The sequence below is a fragment of the Chiroxiphia lanceolata genome, chromosome 7 (assembly GCF_009829145.1).
Source record: "Chiroxiphia lanceolata isolate bChiLan1 chromosome 7, bChiLan1.pri, whole genome shotgun sequence".
Taxonomy (NCBI): domain Eukaryota; kingdom Metazoa; phylum Chordata; class Aves; order Passeriformes; family Pipridae; genus Chiroxiphia; species Chiroxiphia lanceolata.
Window position 1 is genome coordinate 36,169,481 of NC_045643.1, and position 27,000 is coordinate 36,196,480.

Below are 27,000 nucleotides of genomic sequence, written 5' to 3' on the forward strand. Positions count from 1 at the left end.
AGGATGGCTGAGCAGGACTAGTGTTAATCTACTGGTGACACCCATAAACCACAGTCTGCCTTCTGCACGCAACCTGAGAGCTGCAAACACCTACAGAATACCAAAAACTACTGTTACCTGCAGGTATCAAGGGTGCTCCACGCTGTGAGCACTGAAACCTGCACGACTGCACTGCCTGCTTTTGTCTCACTGAAATACCACATCCAGTTTTTACTGTGCTTAGAATCCACGTTACAAGGGCATGCAGGGATAGGACAAGGGAGGGTGGCTTTACGATGAAGGAGGGTAGGTTTAGTTTGGATATTAGGAGGAAACTCTTGCCTGTGAGGGTGGTGAGGCACTGGCACAGGTTGCCCAGAGAAGCTGTGGCTGTCCCACCCCTGGAATGGCTCAATGGGGCTTGGAGCAACCTGGGATAGTGGAAGGTGTTGTCCCTGCCCATGGCAGAGGGTGGAACAAGATGAGTTTGAAGGTCCCTTCCAACCCAAACCATTCCAGGATCTTGCAAACAATATAATGTTTAAAGACTTAGTTTGATCTTAAATAAAAAGCAAAATGTGAGGATCACCAGGTTTGGTTTCTTGCATCTGTGCTTTCAACCCTGAAATGGAACAGCAGGAATTGGAAGTTAGAGTTTAAAGATGTCCTGTGGCTATCAATCCAGAGACACCCTGACAGAAGAGGCAGTAAAGGCTCCTTTTGGAGTTTATGTATTTATAAAGTAACATGCTGTAAAATCTGCACATTACCCTGTGCATGTTAAGTTAACAATATTGCTATAAATCCTTAGGAAAAAGTTGCTAATGCATATGCAGAGTACACATTTTAAAACTCAGTATTTAAATTGTTTTACTATTTCATCTAGGCAAAGGCACTAATGACCTTCATCATTTCTTGCTGTAAATTAAATTTGTTTGTTTCCAGCTACAAAAAAAAAGAAAAAAAATTAATCCTTACAATTTACTTTTCACCTTCTTCCTGACACAGTCTAAGACTGTCAAATACTTTGTGTCTATACTTCTAGCCATCCTCAATCAACATCTTTGAAGATTTTATCTATATTGAATAAATTATTGCAATTTATTCTTTTTTTCCAGCAGAGAAAAACATCTGTGCATCACATTTATGGTTAACTCAAAACCACAACAGCCAACACTACCTCGGTGGGGAAGCATCCATCCTCCTTTGGAGCACAGCACTCAAAAGATACATTTTCAGGGAGATTTCACTGACTGATATCCTGATTCCCAGTGCATTGGGAATAGCAATTACAATACACAACTCATTTTCCATGTGTCTAATTGACCTACTAAGTGGTATATAAGGGATATGTACTGCTCAGGATAGGGTATGAGGGATACTAAGGGGTCTGTAAACTATTTTCATGAGTTCAGATTAACAAAGGCAAACTAAGTATTGCTAATATTTAATTAGGAGAAAGTTTTCTTAATGTCTAAGTCAAAGGAGAATGAAAAATACACAGAAGAGGTGTGATGAGAGAACCAGGGCCATGCTCTGCCAGGGAAACAACTACAGCCACGACCACCCATGACCAGTAAACTGGATTAACTCTCCCACAGAGTTCGTGCCTCTGTCTCCTCCCTTTAGTGGTCCCAAGAGATTTATAGAAGTTGATACAAGTATTCGGCAGAGCAGTATTAAATAATCATCTTCACAAAAAGTCCTATATTTTGGGGAGTCTATCAGTCACTAACAGGATTTTTTGGGGGGGAAAAAAAAAGGTAAAGTAAAAAAAAAAAATTAGTACAGATCTAATACGAGAGCATAATCCAAAAGCACAAGGTTTGCAATTGGATTTGAGAGAAAATTAGTTATTCTGATTTAACAGTTAATTACAAGCTCCCATTTGCCACGTAACTCAAAAGCCTGGAATAAATAATAACCTAATATTCAGAAACTCCTCATGTTGTTTAATGCTATGTTGGCTTTATCCAACTTATTTGGTCAGTGCTTACAGTACTTGAAGGCTCAAGAGAGTTTACAGGACTCATCATTTCCAGTGCTGCACCTATGGCTATAATTTGCTACCACTGATGATCCTGAAGGCTTACATTAGGTTTAAATAGATGAAGGATACTTGATTTAGAGGATCTCAGAGAGGAGAGGGAACTAATAGGTGTGGTAATGGGAGATGTAGCGCTATTTTTAAACCTGACAGGAGACATATTAGTTGCTAGTTCCCTATTATAGAAAAAGTCCCAGTCTGGTAATAATGGGCTGGCATTTTGAAATTCCTCCGATTTATTAGGAATATGACGAGAAATGTGTTCCACACGCTCTGGGCTTTGGACCAGTTTCTGTACAGAAAGGTAAGAATTACAATGTGCACTCACAGCCAGTTTAAGAACAAATATATACACTTGAAAAAATCACTTACAAATATTTTAACTAATTTTATTTGAAAGATGCGGTCTACACTTCACATTGATGGACTAAATTACAAAACACTTGTTAGAAGCCATCATTAGTTGCTCTGTGAGGTAATAAAATCACCCTACATCAAAAACTTGGTTTGTTCTCCTCAGCAAATTTGAAGCAGCAAAACGTTAAATGAATAGCAAATCACTCTTGTATCACCAAAATTTGGGATTTTGGGATTTAGGACTTAAGCTCCTCTAGTACAAAAGCTAGAATTGCAAGAGTTAATTTAAACATTAATTGAAACATTAGGCTTGGTAGCCTGAGATGTTTGGCAGCAACTTTTGAGTGGGCACAAGCCAGATTTATTTACAGTCAGAAGGTATCCCTTTGAATATGTGATGAAAGGATCTGCATCTTCAGTCACACCTTGAGTCCACAAAAAGGATGGAATAAGACCTACTGTCAAATCAAGTTCAGCTGTGAAATCTGGGATGGGTCCCACACAGAGGAGTATTACTGAGGGACAGATATCCAGAAAGCCAACTCTGTCCTGGGATGCACCAAGAGCAGCTCCAGAACAATTGTCCCCCTTTGCTCTTGTGAAACCCCACCTGCAGAGCTGCATCCAGCTCCAGGGGTTCCAAGAGATCTGGAGAGGACTTTGGACAAGGGCCTGGAGTGACAGGACAAGGAGGAATGGATTTAAACTGACAAAGGGCAGGGCTAGATTGGATATGAGGACAAAATTCATCCCTGTGAGGGTGGTGAGGCCCTGGCACAGGTTGTCCAGAGAAGCTGGGGCTGCCCTATCCCTGAAGTGTCCAAGGCCAGCTTGGATGGGGCTTGGAGTCACCTGGGATAGTGGAAGGTGTCCCTGCCCATGGCAGGGAGTGGAACAAGATGGGCTTTCAGGTCTCTTCCAAACCAAACCAATCTGTGATGTGCAGTTCACAACACATGTCAATAAGGCTCCTTCAAAATTAATTCAACCATGATGAAAAATAGACTTCAAAAGAGGTGCCAAATATATCTACCATGTTACTCATCTAAAGACCTGCAACACAAGCAATGCAAAATTATTATCATGATTATTTTGCCAAGCTATGAAACCCTTAACCAAGTGGAAATAATAAATCATCGGGGGGTTTTGTGTTTACAGGAAAAAACATTTCAGTATTAGATCCCTACTTCAGTTTGGATAGGATGGTCTTACGATTCACTAAGTAACTTCAGGGTTGCAACGTTACCTGCACAAAAGAAGTCCTTAGTCTTAAATATTAAGTACTAAAATTCAACAGATGAAATAATTTTTTGGTCTTCCGTTTGCCCAACTCTTTGCCATCTCCAGAGAGAGCTGAACCAACATTCATATTATAAAGTTATGGGAAAAAAATACATCTCATTAACTTCTGTGCAGTCAGCACCACGTTATCTCTTTCAGAAACCCCTCGAAAGCTCTCAGATTCAATAGCAAACATCCCACAACATTGAATAAGGGCTTCATGCAGCACTAAACATATTTTTCCATGTTAAGAATATTACATCCTATTTCCAGCTTGACATACAGAAGATGTGTTATCCACATCAATTTATAAATCTAGTGCAATGAGAGTTGCCAATTTGATTTAGTGGTGCAGCATCCTGTTTCCTGTAAATAATTTTCCTATCAAGTTTTGACTAAGCCCTCTGAAAGGGTTCTAGAAATATGAAAGGCTCCGGATTATGGCCTAAATGCTTTCTGACAGTTCCCTGCAAGTGTTCCCCAGCATCTCTTCTGACCCAAGAATAGCAAATCTAATGACTTAAGTCACTTGTTTCCATCCTGTTGTCTGCAGAGCCAGCAAAATACTTCAAGGAGTGGCTTAAAGCAATGAAGAAAAGCATATTCATACATTTTATTTTACTTCACAAGTATCAGAAAGTTAAGGGGTCCACCTCCTCCACTGGGAAGTATCTATGGATAAACACATTGCAGAAAGCTGAAAAACACTGACACAAGTTAAACAAACATGTCTGGTATCATCTGCCAATTGAAATGGTGAGCAGTGCAGGAAATATTTGTTTTCCATGAATAAAAGCGATATACAAGCAGCTCAAAACAATCTGTTTTGGAAGGTTATTTTGGTTGTTTTGTAAACAAGTTTAGGTTCTGAGCTGATGTTTTCAAAACAGATACTGCAAAATGAATAAATACTCATGTCTGGGGGAGACCTTAACAGACACGAAACAAGTGTGGCCCTTTTTAACAGTGCCACAGATAAAACAAGGCAAGGACACGCATGGAGGACATCAAGATGTAAATTTTTTCCTTGAAGTTTCTCAGATGGCTGATATTAGAAAAGTGCCATTTAAATCACCACCCTCAGAAAGCCTGTGCCTTAAAAACTTGGCTTTTACTGCACATAAGAGAATCTGGCTATAACCCGTGATCAGCACTGTAGTCTTTAACAAAAACAGTTAAAACCAGGGATTTTTTTAATTTTACTTATTACAGTCATGAAGATACGAGTGCAAATCACTTGGAATTTTAGCTTTAGGGTCATTTGAGAATCATTTCTCCACCCTCCCAAAGTATAAAGAGTCTGAAAAGCATTTACCCTGCCTCAGTCAACTGGCCACACTCATGAAACCTTTCTTCAAAATCTGAAAATCCTTATCAAAACCAAACATCCTGTCCAAGAAAACCGAAGTTATGCTGTCACTTATCAGCTACTTCCATTTGTACCACCAGAGAACCTGCAGAACCCAGCCTGCTCCTCCTGCACGCTGATAAAACACTAAGAATGGTTTGGGTTTGAAGGGATCTGAAAGATCAGCTTGTTCCAACCCCCTGCCATGGGTAGGGACACCTTCCACTATACCAGGTTGCTCCAAGCCCCATCCAACCTGGCCTTGGACACTCCCAGGGACTGGGAGCCCAAGAACATTAAGCGTGGTTTACAATGGACACGACTACATGGGTGCAGAGAAAAACATCTTCACTGCAGAGCTCAGAGCTGAGAAACTATTTTAAGGTTGTTACTGGAAGACCCTCACTATTTAAAGTTTAGCTGGCTATTAGTAGGTGCTCTTACTGACACTGCTGATACAATGAAATGCCAGAAATACCATTACAAGCCAACACGAGAAACCGCTCACACCTCACGCACGCAAGGCCTGTGCTTAATATTCCCACTTCTTCATTTCAAAGCCACAAAGATCACAAGCTTTGCCAGCAAGTTAAAGATCTGTTCTGACTCCTACTAAAGACTTCAGGGTTGTGCAGTTATTCTGGCCATTGGGAAATTTCTGGCAATGCCATCAGTTAAGCATTCACAGCAGCCATAAGCAGGTCTTGGAGCCTGAAGAACAATGGCATATGGACAGCTTGGAAATACCTCTGAAATCCAGGCAGTGGTTACCTCACAACAGTGTTCCACACGCAATCAGACTCATGGCAGTGCTACAGCTACAACTTTTGTTATTATTTTTCACATACAAAGGACATGAGTATGTTTGAGTGGGTCCAGAGGAGGCAGTGGAGATGCTCCAAGGGCTGGAGCCCCTCTGCTCTGGAGAAAGGCTGAGAGAGCTGGGGGGGGGTTCACCTGGAGAAGAGAAGGCTGCAGGGAGACCTTAGAGCCCCTTCCTATGCCTAAAGGGGCTCCAAGAGAGCTGGAGAGGAACTGGACAAAGGCCTGGAGTGACATGACAAGGAGGAATGGCTTCCCACTGCCAGAGGGCAGGGTTAAATTACATGTTAGGAAGTGCTTTACTTATGGAGATAACATTAACTAGATGACTGAAGATAGGTTTATGTTAAAATTCCTTTCATAAAGCAGATCCAAATCCAAGGGAGATGTTACATGGGTCTTACACCATTAGAGAATAAAAGATGCCTATCTTTCTGAATCTTTTCAGATCCCACCTTCCCATCAGTCTTTAAACAGAGGCTGGTGCAACAAAGCTCTGGAGCTGTAGATACTTGAAATTGCTTATGAAACTGGTTTAGCTTTTAAATGGCATTTAGGCCATTTAAAGCAGAAATAGCACTAGAACACACTTCACTCTCCCACTTTAACTACTGGAGATAAAATATAATTAAGAGGGAGGTGGAAGGGCAGGAAGGGCAAGAATAAGTTGCCTCCAGCAAACATATATGGTGATTAAAAAACACAGACAGGGCACCCAAATTAAACAGTACCACAGCATGAGAAGGGAAAAGGGAATTATTTCCACCTATCTGCATTGTCGTGCACCAGTTCGCTTCCGCTGACAAGAACCTAATCCCAACTCTGCCTGTTCATCTCAAAATGGTTAAGAAGCCATGTGTGAGGTGCATTCAAAATCCTCCAAGATGAACAAAATCTGTTTTGCATGCCAATATCCTTGGAGAGGGCAATATTCATGCAAGATGATTCAAGCTACTCTTCAGAGCTGCAGCACTCTGCCTTCCCATTGAAGCTCTGAATGACTTTGGGCAAGAGACACCCATAAATGATTTTTCCTAGTCTATAGACAGTTGGTTTCTTAACACTCACAGAAGCATCTTCTTGGGCATTAACAAAACAACCGAGAAAAAAAGTCTGCTTTTTCTCTTCAAAGCTGGTTTTCTCTTCAAGCTGTGTAACACCACTTGATATTTAGTTTAGCTACTCAACCAAGCACCAGGCTTCAATGTACTGAAGGTGCGTAATGGTTGAGCATCACAGACCATTTCACATGTTTGGGCTTATTTACAAATACCACTTACATACTGCTGACATTTATAATGACACCTGGGATGTTGCTGACACACCACTACGTTTGTAAACTTGGCGTCTACACACAGTGGATTCTGAGAAACGTGCTGGGGAATACACACAGCAAATTTCCTTTGACTGCAAATAGAATGGTTACTTTGACTATTTCCTATCTGAATACGAAAAAAGCCTCAGAAACAAGGTTTAGCAAGACTAATCCCCCACTGATTTCTTATCACTCAACACTATTTCACTCGATTGCTTTTGTCAACAATTTTCTCAAAAACTTCCTCATGATCATATTACAGGGTTGCTTAAATCATACTGTAGACACACTCACACATACACAGAATTTCATATATTTCTTACTATTGTTGCCTACTGACTTGTTATTCCAAAGCCCACAACCTCCAAATACAACACTTCAGTGCTTCTAGAAACCTTGACACAGTGTTTGATGACAGAGAAATACTTGGTCTGGTTTTGTACATGTAGGGACACTATAAAGAATTTATCTTACTGTAGAAGCAAAAAATGAATGTAGATCATTTATTCAATTTTTCAAAGTCAAAGGAGACTTAAACTTATATTAACATGCCCCATTCCTGGAAGTGTCCAAGGCCAGGCTGGAGAGGGCTTGGAGTAACCTGGGATAGCGGAAGGTGTCCCTGCCCCTGGCAGGGGGTTGGAACTGCATCATCTTTAGGTCATTTCCAACCCAAACCATTCTATGATTCTAAAACAAAACAAAGCACTAGATCTATCTAAATGCTCAAATTGCAAGCAAATTGTAAGAAAATGCTTGGATTCTTACATAAAGCTAATAGTTACATAACTTCTAACCAAACATTTTCCATTGTTCTGCTCAAATGTGCTTTAAACAACAAACTGTAACTGTTCTATCTCCTCCCTCCAACCCCAAAATCGTATTACATCTTCTGCCTGGTGCTTTCCTATTATTAACAACAAGAGGTTTCATTTATCTGCTTTCATCCAAAAATGCTGAAGAGCTTAACAAACACTAATTAAACCTCGCAACACTCCTGCGAGGTAGGTAGGTATTGTTATCTCTACTTTACAGAGAAAACTTGAATTAAAAATTGTGATTTGCACCATTTCCCAACAGCAGTTTTACAGTAAAGTAAAGAGTAGAAGAAAGGAAAAGTAACTCCTATGTCCCTACTTCCAAGCCACCACAACACACATTTTCTTTCAAACCAACCAGGATTTTACTTGACATTTTGCCACACATGAGAAAAATATTCTGAAAAGCAGCATTAATTTATCATTACCATCATCCTTTCTAAGAAAATACAGACAAATACATCTTTTACCCAGATTGTACTTTCATTATTTCATTATGAAAATGAGACAAAATTGTATCCTCTTCATCTGGCTAGCTGATGAATTCAATCTTCAAAAGGAAAATCCACACTTCTTGAAACCATATGAATTGTTCTCATATGACTGAATCCCTGATTTCTCTTTCATTTACGTTTCTTAACAACATTTATTTTTTCCCAATTCTTTTACCTTCTTTTCTAATTACTTCACATTGTACTTTCCTCACTTCTTTGTCAATTCTTCCCCACTCCAATTGTTTCATACACCTTTACAAACAAACTCTTTTCTCCTCCATATTACCACATCAAATACAAAGTTCTCCTCTTCACCTTTGATTTTTCCCCCTTCCCAAGTAAGACTCAATGCTCATTTCCTCACATTCTTTTCATTTTCCTTAGACTTGTTTGGTATATCTCAACTTCCCAGCAGAAAAAGGAAGCTTTTAACACATTGCCAAAGAGTCATCCACTCATTTATCAATTCTACTCCCCGTGTTCTTTCCAGTCTCCCCCATCTTCTGCATTTTTCTCTCCTTTTCAGCCCCTGCTCCTGAATACTTTAAGTCTAACACTCTTCTACACCTGTTCTGTTTCAGTCTTCGGTTTTCTACACTCCTTCTCTCACCTTCTACCCTGGCCTCTTCTATTAAGTATAAATTGAGACCCTGAACACATCTTACACGTATCTACAAATCTGTACCAGAACAAACCAGACTGTCCCAGACAGGTAAAACTACTTCAAAGATGCTTTCAATGGACACGCAGACCACTGAAGTTAAATAAACAACTAAAAATACAAGTAGATTCAAGATTTTTTTGACAAAACGACTGTTACATTTTGTCGAAGTCTCATGATTTTTCTATGACTTTATTTCTCTTATTTTAGAATCAGCACAGGAAGTTAAATTAAGTCTTTTTTTTTTTTAAACCGTACAAGTTAGCACATCTTGTTTGTACTGCTTGCTCTAATGAAGTGAGCCTACATTTGCTAGTGCACAGTAAAAATAGGTAGCTCTGTTATTCATATACTCTCTGCAAGCAGCAGCTCACAGGCTCTGAGAACTGCTCTCATCATACGGAAGCTGAAATAAGTGTTCAGTCACTGTTTTCTCTTCCAGCTCTCAAAATTACAGCTGGATTCTTAAAGCATTACATGTGGTTTCTTGCACTTTAAAGCTTCTGAACTACTTGAATTGCAAGACGCAAAAGTTCTGCCCACAGACACTCTCTTGCTCCCACTGATTTCAGGCTACAGCCAGAAAAGTATCAAATGGAAGTAAAATGCTGCTTGTTTCATGGAATATACTGGTCAGTGTACACAGAAACCTCCAAGTTATACTTCAGCTGAGCAGGACCTGTATCCATCTATTTCTTTTTTCATCACTCCACGGAGGTGAATTTCAGAACCTACTACACAAAATATTGTATCACGACAGGCTGACAGAGATGGGGGTGTTCAGCCTGAAGAAGGCTCTGGGGAGACATTAGAGCCCCTCCCAGGCTACAAGAGAGCTGGAGAGGGACTTTGGACAAGAGCCTGGAACGACAGGACAAGAGGGAATGGCTTCACACTGACAGAGTCAGGGTTAGCTGGAATAATGGGAAGGAATTTTGGCTGTGAGGGTGGTGAGGCCCTGGCACAGGTTGCCCAGAGAAGCTGTGGTTGCCCCATCCCTGGAAGTGTCCAAGGCCAGGTTGGACAGGGCTTGGAAAAACCTGGGAGAGTGGAAGGTGTCCCTGCCCACAACAGGGAGTGGAAAGAGATGGTCTTTAAAGTCCCTTCCAATCCAAACTGTTCTATGATTCTGCGTCTGGGAGCACAAAAAGCCAGCATTAGGGAAATTAAAATTCTCCAACAGTTTTCTGCTGTTTAGTTACCATCATATTATTTAAATTCACAACTTTTACGTTATTTCACAACAAACATACTAACTACTGGAAAGAAACTGATGTGCTGTTGGTTACTATTTGTTTCCATTTCGACATGACTTCCTGATGCTCTGTCCACTTCTGCATGCACAAAGGTCAGGAGTCATTTAACCTCTGTAGGCATAAAAAGTTGCCTTTTTTTCCTTTTAATATCCCCTAAGGTTACCCATCCCTTTGCATTCAGCTATTGAGAGGACTACCTGAAATCCTTTGAAAATTTCAGATATGCAGCACAGATCAGTAAGTTCCAATATGAGGGGCCTCTCACAGCACATCAGTCTCACTCTCCACTACTGTCATTTACTTCTTGCTTGATTCTCAGTGTTTGGCTTTTCTTTTTTTTTAATTTTAGTGGATTCTTATCTCCAAAGCCACGAATATGTAAACCTTGCCTACCATGGAAACTGCCACTGAGCAAACAATCTCCAATGCTTCAAACCAGGTTGGAACCCGCAGAAAATTTGTTTCAGTGAGACTCCTACTCTTTTGTGTTTTCCTCTTTAGATATATCAACCCTATCAGCATTCAAAACAGTCACTTTTCCCAAACAGCTTCTTATGGTGAGACAACAGAAAATAGAATTGATTCTGAAACTCTCTAATAATCATTTTTAACTCCTTATTACATTAAAAAACCCCATTTGCCTCTGTAATAAATGCTTTGGGAGGAGTGTAATAAATTACCCTTCTCTGTGGCATGTGAAATTCCAGAGAAACTCAGTTCTGCTCTTCTGAAGCCCCTCACTGGGCAACATCAGACCAAAGCATGAGCAGGAGCTTCTTGGGCATCAGAGAAACACCGGGAACATCAGACACTGAAGCATGTGTAGGTGTATTAGCAGTCCTACCATCCATCTGTCAGAAATCTTCGATGTTCCTGCACATCACCCACTGGCAGAGCTGTCTGCCAAGCAAAAATATTATGAAATGTTCATTATATCCTCAAATCTCTCCCCCCCTTCCCTAGGAGGAAATGGAAAAACCTGTCTCTCCACACACACACAGACTCACATTCGTTACCAAGAAACGGTGAAAGACTTTCAAATTCACCCAGAAAGAAAATGTACCATGAGACCTGGGCTGTGAATTTAGATTTATTCTAGCAAACTTCACTTACCAGAGGATATACTGACTTTTAGTTCACATATATCTCATTTTTAAGGTACGTTAAAGACCGAGTTTACAATTAACTGAACAGACAGCGTACAAAAGGCTTTTAGAACTACACCATATGGTCGAGGGAAAGGAACAATCTGGACTATCCACATTTCAATCTGCAGGCTTGTCCACCTCTATAACACATTGTATTGCTGTAATAAAATATTAAGATAGAATTTTAAAAGTGAAAATATCTATCTTTTGCACTACTAGGGAACAAGGCATCCCACAGTCTAGTGCGTTTAATAAATATTTTAACTTTTATGATTTTGGCTTGCTGAATCAGATACAGTCAATAAAATTCCCAATTCATTTAAAACTGTAGTTCCAGAAGGATATGGGTGGGTATTCATCTTATGCTTCAGGGAAATAAAAAATACCAGTTTACACGGGGTATACTGGCAGCAGTTAATGTAACAGATGACACATTCTTGGAAATTAAATAAAAGCAGAAAGAAAATACCCATTGTTGCTCAGTGAAGGACTAATCACATGGTCACAGCTGGAACCAGTGTAAATCATTCATTAATAAAATTCTGTTGTAGTAGTCACTTTTTTTCTGCTTTTCAAATGCCAACAGAAAAAAAAAGACCTTTTTCAATTCTCTGCAGAAAGGAAACACTTGCAAGTTTCATAGTAACTATTAAACTTACTAAGTCTTTGCAGAAAAAAAATGCCTGCAAGGAAGGCATTGTTGGCACTAAGGAAAAATAAATACTTCTGTATTATATGTAATCCCAGAATACAGTCCAAAAGATACCTGCTACACTCTGGCCTGACTTCTGATTGCACAGAATCCAAATCTTGAGAAAAATCATCCAAAGCCTTTGTAGGGTACATTTTATAATGTAAAGAATATAAATACAGCCTTGTGAGTCATATCCCTCAATGTAAACTGGAAAGTTGCACTAGATTAAATGCAGACACTCCAGAGGGATCATGTAATACTCAAGTATTCCATGATTACACACTCTGTTGGATATAGGTATCACAGGCTCATGGTCAATTATCCTATGATCCCAGGCTCTTTCAGACTATAGACTTCTCCATTCTTGAGCTGTGACCCTTAGTATCTTTAAAAAAAAAAAAAAAATCAACTATTTCAAGTTTTTTGTTTCATTGCCTCCAATAGCAGGGAAAAACCTCGCTTAAATCTATATGACACAGCTAGTGAGTTTTTAAATCACAAAAATCAGATTATCCCCTACAATTATTTTGAAAGCAACCTCCTGGAATCTAAATTCTGGTACGTTCATCATCCTACTACTCACAACACTATAGGATAAGAAGCCTGTTTTTCTGATCCTTTTGGAGAAACTACCAAGAGCAGTAAACAAAGTATGCCACTTGATGGTATAGACTGCCAGAATATAAACTAAATGGGATAGGTTTTCCTCCACACCAAAACAAAAACCAAAATCAACCCCACTCCTCACCACGTGTACAAACACTGCAAGAACAGAGCATTAAAATTGTCAAGAATCCTTTAATTGAAAGGTTTCTTGAATTTAAAAGCTAAAATCTATTATCCCTTGGTTCTGTGCCTTACAAAAGCACGCCTGAGCAAAGACTTAAAGCCCTTGGCTTGAGAGGATATGTGGGTTTTACTGTCGAGCCTGCTGAGGTCAAATCTCTCCCAAGCCACGGGCCCTCGGAACAAGCCCTGTGCAGCTGGGGGGAATGCTCCAGTGGAAACTTCAACACATGCTTACATTTTCACATGATCAAAGGCTCAATTGCTCTGTTCTCCAGTTTACTGCAGTTATTCCTACCTCACAGTGACACCCTCAGCAAAGGGAGATACTTTCTACGAAACCGGTTAATGTTAAAAACAAAAAAAAAAAAATAAAAAGAGACCCCTCAGTTTTCCAGTAATTAACTTCAAGTGGGATGAAGTGACAGTTCAAAGCACCATTGCTGCTAAGAGCATTACTTACAAGCAGGAGGAAATCACTACCTAAGAAAACCTGAATATATAAAAGAAATGTAACAATTTTATGAATTCAGAAAGAAAAAAAGACACACAAATGTTGTGCTAACTTCTAATTTAGCAATTATCTGTGTACTCTTTGTCAGAACGGGTAAAATCTGAAGGCAGGGAAGCGAATTGAGTACGTAAGTGCTACAGAAAAATCTGTACCCAAAGAAAAGCAACTGCAGAAAGCATCAGCTCTCACACGTGTACAGGCCATGATGCAGAGAGGCAGCTTTTATGTAAGATACCATTTTCTGCTCTTCCTCTCTTCCAAATAATAAAAATATTGCTTTTTTGGTAACAGGAAAATGCAGTAAGGCAGATCCTCACTGGCCAAGACACACAGTTAAAACTTACTTCGCTTTGTTTGGTGATGTGTGTCGATTTCAATAAAATAAAAATAAATAATAAAAGCTGTTGAAAAGTGTATCTGACCAACTTGTGGCTTTAAAAGAACATTTGCAGGAGAATTAGGTATTAATTCTCCAGCTGATCAAAGGAGGCTGCCATTATGCCCAGGAAAAGCAGCCAGGCACCTCACTTTTCTCCATCCCAAATCCTGCCAGACATCCCACTCTTCAGAACTCTGTCCAAAGGGCTCTGCAACATAATGAGAACAGGCCTAGTTTCTCTGCTTCCAGATGAAATGTAAAAAAAAAAAAAAAAAAAAAAAATTTACAGGGAAAAAGGTACATCAGGTCAAATTCAGGTACGTATCCCTGTCATGTTTCAGATGCCCACACGCTATTTTCTCCTTCAACTACACCACATACACCTGAGAGCTTTTTTTAATCTAACACCTTACAAAGTGCATTGATTCTTCTGACACTGGTATCAAAAGAATCATGACTACAGAAAATCACTGACTCATTAGGTTGGGAAGGATCTCCAAAGTCATCAAGTCCAACTGTTCCCTCAGCACTGCCAAGGCCACCACTAAAACCATGTCCCCAGGTGCCACATCTACACATCTTTTAAATTCCTCCAGGGATGGAGACTCCACCACTGCCCTGGGCACCCTGTTCAGGTTTGACAACCTGGTCAGTGAAGAAATTTTCCCCAATATCCAATCTAAACCTCTCCTGGTACAACGTGAGGCCGTTCCCTCTCCTCCTGTCCCTTGTTCCCTGGCAGCAGAGCCCGACCCCTCCCTGGCTCCCCCCTCCTGTCAGGAGTTGCAGAGCCAGAAGGTCCCCCCGAGCCTCCTTTTCTCCAGGCTGAGCCCCCCCAGCTCCCTCAGCCCCTCCTGCTGCTCCAGCCCCTTCCCCAGCTCCATTCCCTTCCCTGGACAAGCTCCAGCCCCCAATGTTCTTGTCACGAGGGGCCCAAAACTGAACCAGGGATTTGAGGTGTGGTCTCACCAGTGCTGAGTATGTGACTTTAATTGCTTCCATGCCTAATTGCCACTACCTGGCAGCTCTCCAGCTGCCAGCTGAGGCCACCGTTCAGGCTACCTGAGAAGTAATGGCATGGGTTGGCAGCTGCACCTTCACCAAGCAACACCACCAGCACCACACATGGGTCCAGGAAAGTCAAACAGCATTAAAAAAAAAAAAAATCAAATTTATAAAAATATACAACTATTTATCATTTTCCTCACTGGAAACCCTGTACCCAGCTCTAGTAGACTGGTTCTTTCAAATGAAGTGTGACAGGGTGAAAAAGGCAGTATTTAGTCTAGCTAGGAAACATATGACAGATATAAGCTAATGTTAATGCTAGGAAAGCTAAAATTTATCTTTACTAATCCCTCTTGGAAACAATAGGACAGAATTAAAAATGACAAAGTTAAGATGAGGAAGCACATTTTAGGGTATGAAAAGGAGAGACAAGGAGGCACACGAAGAAGGCTGCTGCTGCCTCACCTACAGAGTTGCAATTTACTTCCATCATCTCTATTTAAATCAGTTTAACAACTTTCTCATGCAGACAAGCAACAGGATTATTAATTTCAGTGAATATTACTGAGTAGGCACACAAAAACCAAGTTCAGACATTTAAATTTCTGGGCTGATTTACACTTTAAGTCACAAGTAGGAGTCATTTATACTGAAAGGTAATGAACAAGTTAATTTCTTTCGTTTAGATCATTAAGGCATAAAAGTCCTCACAACAGTTACATAAATGAAGATGAAGTTATTCATAGAAAAGGAATAAATGTTTCCAAAACATGCTGTTGCTCTGCACCAGAAAGAAACCATCACAGAAAGAATGACATTGCTGGGTGAGAGAAAGGATAATAAAACTGCACCAAGAGTGAATTTCCCACTGAAGGGAGGAGTTGATAATATTTTGACAGTAAGAGAATAAAAAGAGGTGGGCTTAACCCAATAGCTATTTTACAACCTAAATTTTATTGAACTGGTATTATAATTTTGTAATTGTGTATTAAAACACGGCCCACATTAGTCAGCAAACAGCTTTTAAGTAAACGGTTTGCCTTCTTTAGCAAGACAAGTCTTCAACACCAACTGCAAATACCAAAGCCTTCTTGCACTCAAATGCTTTCAGGGTTTTTTTTTTCCTGTTTTACTCAAAATACACAAACTTGGATGCCTACAACTAGCACATAAACCTGAAATATGGCATTTAAATCCACTCATTAAAAGCTAAGCACTCAAATGGGCTGAAGAGCAAAAAGCTGAAGCAAAAGCAAGTACTCCCTCAACCAGGAGCAGCAAGGATTAACTCCAAGGGTAAAACCCTCAGGGCTTGGGGTGTCTCAAATTCAAGCCCTAACTCTCGCATTTTAAGGTGACACATGGCTGCTCTGTGATTTTCCATGAGGTTGGTGGGGTTTCTTTGAAAAACCAAAACCAAGTGACAAGCTCACTGCCGGGTACAGGGGAGGTGCTCTCAAAACGCTCACAGCGTCACTTTTCATCTTCTAAGACATAAATTCATGTGATCTTTGAACAACTATTTATTTCACACCAAACCAGATATCTCCCTAAAGCCTACCAATACAGCCTGCAGGCATATTTCTTAAATAAAAGTACTGAATCCTTGTATACTTAAAATTTGCATAGCAAAGGGATGAATCAACTATCACAGAAGTAGTAACACTGTGCAGCAACCGCTCACCTCTCGCAGAAATAAAAAAACCCTGTTTGTGGGGTTTGGGTGGGACTCTACAAGTGCTTTTCTTCATGTTTCACAATTGTGAAATATCATTTTCTTGCAGAACTCTGACAAGCACAACTGCTGTTCAGGTTATTCAAGGAACCAGTTCTGTTTATGCAATTTATATTGTATATGTAAACCACAGCACCTCTTTACTTGCAGATTTTATTTCTGCTTAAAAGTAAATGAGATTGTACACACCCAATTCAATTAAATTAAATTAGCAAGACTAATTTGGAATAACTCAAATAACTTTCTGTACTGTCTTTGCTGCAAGATGTATTTCTGCCTACAGAGATGCTTCAGTTTTAACAAATCTCACTATGGGATTTCCAGTAGCACCTAAATTTTCGTGATATATCAATAAAAGAAATATAAGGTGTTAAACAGGTCTGCATTTGACAGAATTAAATCACTCTGTTGGCCTGATTGAGTTTAAGTATTCAGAAAATAAGCAGTTATAGCAGAAAACAGGGAATGAAGCCCTCTAAAAATTAAGATGTGAATTCTATACAGCGTTTATAGAGCACAGGAGTAACTTTATTTTTACCTGAAGAACCAAAAAGTAGTGGAGGAAAGTCCAGCAGGAAAGACTCTGCTCACATGCTCATTTGAAAGATATTTAAGGTTCAATTAACTGTGCTTGCACTAATGGACCACAATTAAAGCTTTTCAAAATCTACTAGAGGAGCTCTACTGAGAAGCTGTGGTGGAGGCTATTACACATGATACACTATCTCCTGTGATCTAAAAAATACTTATCTGCTACATAGAAGAACATAAGTTAAACGTCAGTTGGCTCAACATTTTCTAAGAAAAGGTTGTTTTCCAGAAAAGCACGTGTCTGAAATGGGGCTGCTGGCAGAGTCCCTCAAGCACAGAGCTGCACCTACTCACACAAACTCACACAAGAGCTCTCAGGACTGGGCATACATGGAATATTCTATATTACCTATTTTTAAATATAATATACATTGCATTATAACATTCTTGTATACTTTATTACTAGCATATGCTTATAGACACATATATATATACACATGTATATTCTTAATAATACATAACATGATAAACATACGTGTTCCAAATATGACCCAGCTTTATATTTACTCCCCTATTGAGCACTGGAGTGATGTAATTTCCTAAATGGCCCCGTGACAACTAATGTAATTACACTGAAATACTATTAGCTATATTATATTGGGGATAGTCTTACCACAGTTCTTAAAGACCTGCTCTGCAGCTCAGGAATTAACTGTATCTCCTCAGCCCAGTGTGATTAGTCATTTTGACATTTTACCTTGTGCAGTGACTCAAACTCCTCCCACTCTCATCATTCAGTGGAGATAGCTTGGATTTAAATCAGTTTAAATATGGTTCAGGTAACATATACTCACATGATCTCTTTTTTTTCCCCTAATATCTTATTTTAATTCACCAAAGCAAATTAGAATGAGATGATCTTTAAAAGGTCCTTTTCAACTCAAATCATTCTGTGATTCTATGAAATGAAAATAATTGTGTTGTTATCATAATTGTGTTACATCCTGCCATGCCCAAGTGGAAATTTAGGGTTCTTTGGCTAAGAAGTCAAACCTGATAACTCAAGAAGCTTGCACATTAATAATACATTTTAACATCTGTTAAAAAAACATCATTTGTTAAAAAAAAAAAAAAAAAAAAAGGAAAGTTTTGCTTCTTTCACCCCAAATTCAGCTTATAGAAGGTCACACTCCAGCTCATCACATCCCCACTGGTCACAGAACATTTGGAACAAAGAGGCTCTGCACAGACTCATTTTTTATCTTATTTTTTCCAATTTTGCCATATTTACAGGCACATGCAATGAAACTCAGGCTCCTGAAAAACCAAAATGGTTTAACTGCCAGGAGTCTGCATGCATGTGCTGTAAAATACACATGGTACAATTATATATCTAATTTTATATATATATATATTATTTATACACGCATTTATTTAATATTACAAATTATACACACAAAAAAATACATACATCCTGTATAAAACTTGCAACTATTATTTAATTTTTATTTAAGTCACGTAATTCTTACAACTGTGATTTAGGAAACACAGCACCAGCTCTACCAGAATGCCAAAGAAAGTTGATTCTAGTCAATATTTCCTTTTGAGTGAAGTGCAAATCGCCTGAGCTGAATGTGTATGAACTAATTAGCAAAGCAGGTATCCCCAAGCTGTGAGCAACTTCTCGCTCCTCAGGCTACCTAACAGCAGATACTTCACCACTTTTAATGACCATCAATCCCACAAGCAACCGAATCATGTTTGGCAAACAAAATATGAAGATGTTTTCAGAGGTGTTCTTCCTGTTTCTTATTCTACTGAAGTGGAAGTTAGCACTTAAAATATTTTGAAGAACTACCCTTGCTTTTGTGCTGGAACCACTGGAGGTGTGATTATGGCATGTAAATCCCTTCAGATTAAATGCCTTTATCAAAACATCTTACAGGTGCATTAAAAACTGAAGGGGCATGAACAGCTCTGGCAGCTTGTAGCTCAAGTTGGTGATCTCTGCAATTCATAAACATCGACACTGGGGCTGGTTTGCAGGGGAATACAACCAACTAATTATTATCTTTTGCTTAAGGGCACGTGGTGAGCTCTGCAGGTATCGCCTCTGCTTTTAGACTAATGTATTGCCTCTTCAAGGCTATCAATGTAACAACTGCTGCTGCACTCTACAGCATTTCTAGTGTTACCCAACTGCTTTATACAAAGAGAACACACTGAACTTCTGAAAGATGCTGCTAAGAAGAAGCTGCAGTTCCAGTGACTTGCAAAGAGTAATTTTATATTGTTCAATAAGAGACAGAGAATTGCAGAATGATTTGGGTTGGAAGGGAACTAAGGATCATTCATTCCAACCCTGCCCTGAGCAGGGACACCTTCCACTAGACCAGGTTGCTCCAAGCCCCATCCAACCTGGCCTTGAACCTTCCAGGGATCCAGGGGCAGGCATAACTTTTCAGGGCAACCTGTGCCAGGCCTTACTACCTCACACAAGAATTTCTTCCTATCTTCCAATATAATAATCTACTCTCTGTCAGTTTGAAGCCATTCCCCATTCTGTCTCGAGCCCTCTCCACTCGTTCGTCTTCTATTCTCTCTCTTTCCTGCCTTTCTCTTTCTTGTAGTCTCCCTTCAGGTACTGGAATAACCACAAATTAGGTCACCCCAAGCTTCTCTTCCTCCTGGTTGAACAATCCCAATTCTCTTCACCTTTCCTCCATCCCTCTAATCCACATTCACTTGCTACTTATCACAGAGACAGCCTAAACAACCTAAACCGAGCTGAGAGCTGAGCCAATGATAACTTCAGGCTCCTTTCACCAATAACATCCAACACAAGAAGGTTTTTAAGCCTCTTTAAGAATTGCAATTAAAACATGAGAAAAAATACTGTCATGGCTACAGCCAGCAAGAAATATAGGTTACTATCAGCCTGTATTCAGAGACTGTAGAGAGGATTTTAAAGTAGGTGAAGCATAATTATTCAAACTAGAAGATTCTTAGGTCAATCATCCATGACGAGAAAGAAGTTTAGTGACAACCAAGAGTCATCCAACCTTGAAGCACGACAGCAAGGACTGCCCCATGACACAGCGGGGAAAGAACATTATCCACCAGCAAACCAGTGCAGCTCCTGAAGCACTCTGAATACTCACCTCCAGATTATTTTATCCTGATTTTTCACCAGCTGACATCAAGTTTTGTGGTGCACTTAGTCATAAACTTTGGAGAATCTCAGTCCTGACTTCGTTTCACAAGGTGTTTATGCTTCCTCTTTCCATTAAAGTTAGCCATAGTAAGAATCCTATTTGCAATCCTGTTAAAATGAGCACTCCAGGCAACAGTTGAGGTTCTTACCATTTCACTTCAGTGCAGATTTTGGCCCAGTAAGTCTAACTCAGTATTTTCCACCCAGAATTGCAAGCATTACTTTCATTTCTTCATGCAGGGGATTGGTATGATTGGTAAGGAGCAGTTTCAGTATTACAAATAATGAGTTAGCACAAATTCTAGAAAACAAAAATTTCCTGAGCAAAACTAACAGCCTCTTCAAACACTATTGGTACTATCTTGTTATTAACTATTTCCTCACTAAATCACTTTTTGTTTTTAATTTAGATTCACAGACATGCCAGGCTCCTAAATAAAACATCAATTCAAAGACTGAAGACATTTTACATGCGGTTTACAGCTAATGCATTTCCAAAGTTGAAAGAAAACACAGCAAAGTATATAAAAACAGTAGTGAGATTCTGTAAATAGATTCAAGTCTTCAAAAGAAAATCATTCACTGCATGCAGCTTTAAAGTAGGTCTTGCAAGTTAGGATTAAATTAAACGTTTATTTAGTGACATGACACTAAATAAAAAAGTACTAAAAGATGCAAGTGCAAAAACAATCATGATCACACCAAATACCCTTTTTTTGGTACAAGAAGCTACAGGTTCCAACAGCTCTGCCTGCATGAGTGGGTTGATGGCTCTGCTCATTTAAGTTGTGTTTCCATTACTGGGTTGTATGTGCTTACGGGAAGATAAACAGAACAACCACATCTTCGTGATGGGGAAATCTTTGTGCTGGAGAGCAGAATCAGGCAGATGAGCAGCTCACACTTAAATTACTGGCAGTCACATGTATAAAGCTGAGCACAAGATTAAGCCAAAACACCTTTCCTCGGCATGTGCTGCAGTAATGCTTTATAGGTTGTTATCACTGATGCCAAGACTAATATTTTTCTATTTGTTCTTTGATCACAGAATTGTTTGGATTGGAAGAGATCTCAAAGATCACCTCATTACACCTCCCTGCCATGGGCAGGGACACCTTCCGCTATCCCAGGTTGCTCTAAGACCCGTCCAACCTGGCCTTGGACACTTCCAGGGATGGGGCAGGCACAACACAACCTGTTCCAGCAGACTTTTGCAAATCCCTTTAAATGGAGACATCCCTTTTGGGCTAAGCAGAGTTGAACACAAATCAATAAGAGCAGGATCATTAAAACTCACTGGCAGCTAAAACGCAGGGTCCTTTCAAACACCACGTGAAAGCCACGAGTGCAGGGAGCAGCAGTATCTGAGCGAGCTTTAGCTGGCAGGGATAAAGAAGTCAGAAGAAAGGTTTAGCAACCAAGATAAGCATTTTCCATGAATGCACACAGTAAGTAATTATGCTGCTGCCATATGCAAATCCCCGTCGGTGCATCCACGTGTACCCACCGTACCTGGCCCGACTCGCTCTAGGTGTGTTTTGCATATCTTTAAAACAACACACCTTCCCTTTTCCTGTCTGAAGGCCCATCCTTTGATTTGCTGCTACATGAATATAAAAGCAGCAATCCTCACAAAGGAATGATAACAGCTCGCTGCTTTGATACCTATGGCAACATGACTGAAAACAGGCAATTCAAAGAAACGACTAATTCAGTTTAAAGTTGTGAAGGTATGAGGTTTGGGGTTTTTTTGTGTCTTTAACTTATCTGCAAGGCTCTTTAATCAAATTTTGTAAAGAAGTGTAAGTAGCCATTCTGAATTGATTATTACAACTTTAGGATGAGTGACACTTGACTGAAAAAGTAAAAGGATGCCAATCTCTTTTGTTTTCATTTTCAAAGAAGGAACAGGAAAATAGTCTTCTTCCTGAGTGTTCTATGCAAAGAAGAAAATTAGAGACTGTGGTTTGGGCCCCATGGTCTTGGATTCCCCTCTCCTTCCACATGACTAATACATAGAAACACTTAATCTGGTAGTTTAGGTAAAATTCTTCAGCAGTCTGGACAGTGCAAGCTGGACAGAAAGTGCTGTTTTACTGAAATAGTCATATTCCTGTACATGGATGGCTGCAGGTCCAGTGCACTTGTAATCTATAATTTTCCAATGCACAGAAGTTACCAAAATACCATATGGCTCTTTACTGCAGCAATTCAGTAGAGTCAAGGATGCAGGCACATTCACTCAATTTTTTTCCTTTTTCTTCACAAAATTTATGTTTGGATCCCAGCAACTCATCTTGTGCCATAAATATTTACAGTTTCAACTTGTATGAAGAACTCATCAGCCTTCAGAGATAGAAGGGCCACTCTTATTGTCAAAACTGGAAGCTTCACAGTCATAACTTCATTTTCATTACAGCTGCACAGAAGACATAGAAATACATACCTCTTTTAGCTGCCAATACTCTCACAGACTAAAAAAAGCCACTCCAATCAGTAAGTTTTTGCTGACCTCAGAACACACAATTTGGTTTTGCCAAATGCTTTTTGAACTGTACAGTCACTTGGGCATTTTTAAGACTATAATTAAATTGCCAAAAACTTATTACATGACAAAAGGCAGCTTGTCTGCATAAAAAGTTTAAAAAACCCCTTTATCTTCTTTTAGTACAGAAGATAAAGACATGTTTTAAGTCATTATTTCCTCTTTGGCTTCCCCCCTAGGTGCAGGGAGGAGTTTTAGTTTCCATTCTAAGCTGAGATGAACCAGTCAGCACAGCAAGCTCATTCAGTGTCCTAAAACTATCACAATCTAAAAATCCAGGATTTTTTCAAAACTTTTATGCCCCAGGTGAGCCAGGACCAAGAGTTCTGCACAGGCTGCATCTTAGTGAGAATATTTCTTCCTAAAAATCTGCACCCCTATCTGTTACAGGGTCTCTAAGCCAGTGAAAGTTAAATATCCCTTAAGTGAAGATGTATATAGATACGTACATATTTTTATATAAAGTCCATATTTGGAATACTTTGAGCCCATCCTAAGCAATATTTTTAAATTGCTTGTAACTGTGGCCCTGCAACATGCTTAGAATTGCTCTGCTTTATGAACATTATTAATTCATGAAAAATTAAAGAAAGAAACAACAGAGAACAATTAAAAAAAAAAATCACAAAACAAGGCAGAAAATTGGTATTTTAAGATTTACTTCTGCAAGAGCTATTCTGGCTACACCAGGGGCCTACCAAGCATGTTGGCTCAGCTGAACTGGCAGCACAATGGCAGGTTCCAGCCAGCACCCATCCAGCTGTTGTTTCCTACCAAACATCAGAGTAACTACCCCTGTTTTGTCTAGTTAAAAAAAAAAAAAAAAAAAAAAAAGAGAAGATACTGTTGAAAAATATGCTGAAACAGTGATCTAATGAGATTACACACTGGAAATCACCTAAAAATTATTAGCTTTTTACCAGAATCCTGCAAAATTTCCAGTAGATAATATTCAAATTAAGTTGTCAGGAAAAACACCTATCAGCCTATGTATAAATAGATATGAGTACATACAGTGCACCAACTCAAGGTCTACACTTGCCTTTTCTTCTGCAGGGGAGACATGTCAGAAGGGGCTCTAGTTTTAGTCTCTGAAGCACCTCCACAGCAGTAACCACATGACTCAAGACTGTCTGTACTCCTTCCTCACTGCTATGGTTTCAACACAGGATATTGTTTGCTGTGCACCAAGACATATTCCTCATTTTAAAGTACTATATTCCATAATTTAGAAAAAAAAAAACAAACCCAAAAAACCCCCAAGCTTCTCACAGTAACACCCCACAGAACAACGGAAGACTTCAGAAGTTTTTAGAATCCTAGAATGGTCTGTGTTGGAAGGGACCTTAAAGATCATCTCATTCCATTCCCCTGCCATAGGCAGGGACACCTTCCACTAGATCAGGTTGCTCCAAGCCCTATCCAATCTGGCCTTGGACACTTCCAGGGATGGGGCAGCCACAGCTTCTCTGGGCAACCTGTGCAAGGGCCTCATCACCCTCACAGGGAAGAATTCCTTCCTTCCCTAGTTTTAAATGAAGCTTTATCATTTGTAAGCCTCCAAGGATTTTGAAAAATTCTTACATCAGCTAGGCTTCTATTAGGCTTTTACTTGTGAAAATTAGCCTTGTTAAAAATTAAATTAATTCAATTTAAAACAGAGTTGCATGTCCTTTGTGAAAACGACTGACCACACAAGACAAATGTACAAATTCAGAGGGAACTGGCTTCAAACAATAGAAGTCCCTGCTCACTGCAGGGGCAGTTGGACTAAATGGCCTTTAAAGGTCCCTTCCAAGCCAAATCATTTGAGGATTCTATGAACAGAAATGGATTAGGTACAGTGAACAGATGTACCCCACAATCCAGCTGGTCATCAGCACTCTGCCACTTTTCCAGACAGGATGAGGACAAGCTGAGTCCTCAGGTGATGTGGAAAAGGCTTGTGAAGGAGAGAGGTGGCTGGGAGGAGACCAGAGCAGAGGCTTTCATTCTCCTGGACCTGAGCAGCCAAGAACACAACTGTCACCTCCATAATTCTGCAACCTGCACACGGTGTTGCATTTTTTGAGCCCCTGGTGCAGCAAATGAGCAAAGGCTGAGACCAACTCTCTATTTTCTTTTACCCTTAACAACACTTGCATACCAAAGCCTACATGTGGAACTCACTAATGTTTATGGGGCCACTTAACTGCCACTGAAGCGTGAAACGAGTTGCAGATGGACAGGTTGTGCTCACCTACCCAGGATATGCCTGGAATTAAGAGATACTGGAAGTTGGTCACCTCCAAGAGCAGCACTGGTGGTCTCCATCCAATCTTCACTCACCCCAATAAACACCTGTCTGCCCTCAGGCTTGTGATTGCTTTGCATGTGCTCACAGTTAGTGTGCCTGTCCCTCCCCTGTGCTCTACACCAGATGAAATTGTGCACAATTAAAAATATTTTACCCAAGTAACTTGAAGCTACATTTTCAAAAGGAGAAGGTGGAAGTCTCGTGGAGGTACAATGAGGTTTTGAACACCTACATGTTTAAATACTTTCTGAAAATGGCAGTTCAAAGACTCTCAACAACTTCTGAAAACCTTATCCTGTATAATGCCAATCACAGATGGCTGGACATCAGGTTGAATTTCCACAGAAAGTGTGATTTAACATCAGAATGGGCTGCCCAGGAGGTGGTGGAGGCACTGTTCCTGGAAGTGTTTAAGAAGAGACTGGATGTGGCACTCAGTGCTCTGGTCTGGGTGACAAGGTGATGGTTGGTCACGGGTTGGACTCGATGACCTCAGAGGTCTTTTCCAACCTGATTGATTCTGTGATAGTTCCTTCTTCAAAACACAATATTTACAGTTTACTGTAAAAAATACATGACATGTAATTGTGTGAACCAGCAAGACTCTTTTTTTCCTGCCATCACATCAACATCACTCACTTGGGGTTTGCATCAGACGAAAGACACTGTTCTTCCTACGTAAGGCTGTTTGTCCCCAGCTCTGGACAGGGAATGTCCTACCTGTCCTCTCCCACCTGCTGACACATGCCAGAAGACAACACTACTTTATTATGTGAACATTCATCTCTGCCCAATTCCTGAGGCAAAACCTCCCACTGAGAAAGCACCACGGTGGTTTTAACTATTGGGGAAAAAGGGAAGGGGCTGGAGCTTATTGTTTACTCCTGTATCTCAAATTTAATTAAATTTGAAATGTGGCAGAAATTAGGACGCAAACAAATAATTAAAACTTTAATCATAAACTAATTCACTACTCAAAAACATACAGTCCTTGGCATTGATTTCATGTAAGTAATTGAAAGTCTGTTATTTCCTGCAGTACCTACTACTCAACTAGACTTTCCAAAAAAATCTACTTTTTCAACAAGTTATTTCTTGTGGCTTTGCTATCTCACTGGCTGCCTCTGCAAATAATCAAATTAGGCAAATATTTCCTACATTACACTGAGAATGACATACCATTCATTGACTACACCCCACAGAAAAAACAAAAAAAGCTATTCTTATACAACTTACTTACTCCCTAAAGACTCTTGACTACTCAACTGATAGTTTAATAATACTCCTATTTTATTAATATTATTGAAAAGACTGAATGAAGAATTAGGAAAAAATCCTTCATCTTCACAATAAAAAGCAGTTGATAAAGAGCTTCTTAACAAGGCACCTTTTAGAATTTAAAAAAATCCCTGAAAAACCTAAATGCTTGGAGGAAAAATAGCTACTGTAAGGATGTAACACATCCCTGGAAGTGTTCAAGACCTGCCTGGATGCCACCCTGAGCAACCTGGCCTAGTGGAAGGTGTCCCTACCCACGGTGGGGGGGTTTGGAATGGGATGAGCTTCAAAGTCCCTTCCAACCCAAACCACTCCACAATTCTCTGATTCTAAGGAAACAGCAAGATGAGGGAGGAAAAGAGTATCACATACACAAATCAATTAGTACACCAGAAGAAACGGGTGTCAATATAAGCACCATAATCTAAGAAATATTTGGCTTCTCTGCTGTCTTGTACGAGCTTCCACCACAGCCTCTCCCTTGTTGCAGCCTA

At 39.8% G+C, this 27,000-nt stretch overlaps 2 protein-coding genes across 10 annotated transcripts in view; one reads left to right on the forward strand and one right to left on the reverse strand.

Annotated features, from left to right (window-relative positions):
• Positions 1 to 27,000, reverse strand: part of GTDC1 (glycosyltransferase like domain containing 1) — a 179,272-nt gene that overhangs the window by 126,598 nt on the left and 25,674 nt on the right. Inside the window, exon 4 of one of the 9 annotated variants that reach the window (XM_032693223.1) lies at positions 21,685 to 21,766. The exons of the other annotated variants lie outside the window; for them this stretch is intronic. The gene's annotated coding sequence lies outside the window, so the exon portion shown is untranslated. The remainder of the gene's footprint in view (positions 1 to 21,684; positions 21,767 to 27,000) is intronic. 9 annotated transcript variants of the gene reach the window in all.
• LOC116789807 (formin-like protein 5) overlaps positions 2,274 to 27,000 on the forward strand; it is a 51,689-nt gene continuing 26,962 nt past the window's right edge. Inside the window, exon 1 of the mRNA XM_032694027.1 lies at positions 2,274 to 2,330. Coding sequence (XP_032549918.1) covers positions 2,274 to 2,330 — 57 coding nt within the window. The remainder of the gene's footprint in view (positions 2,331 to 27,000) is intronic.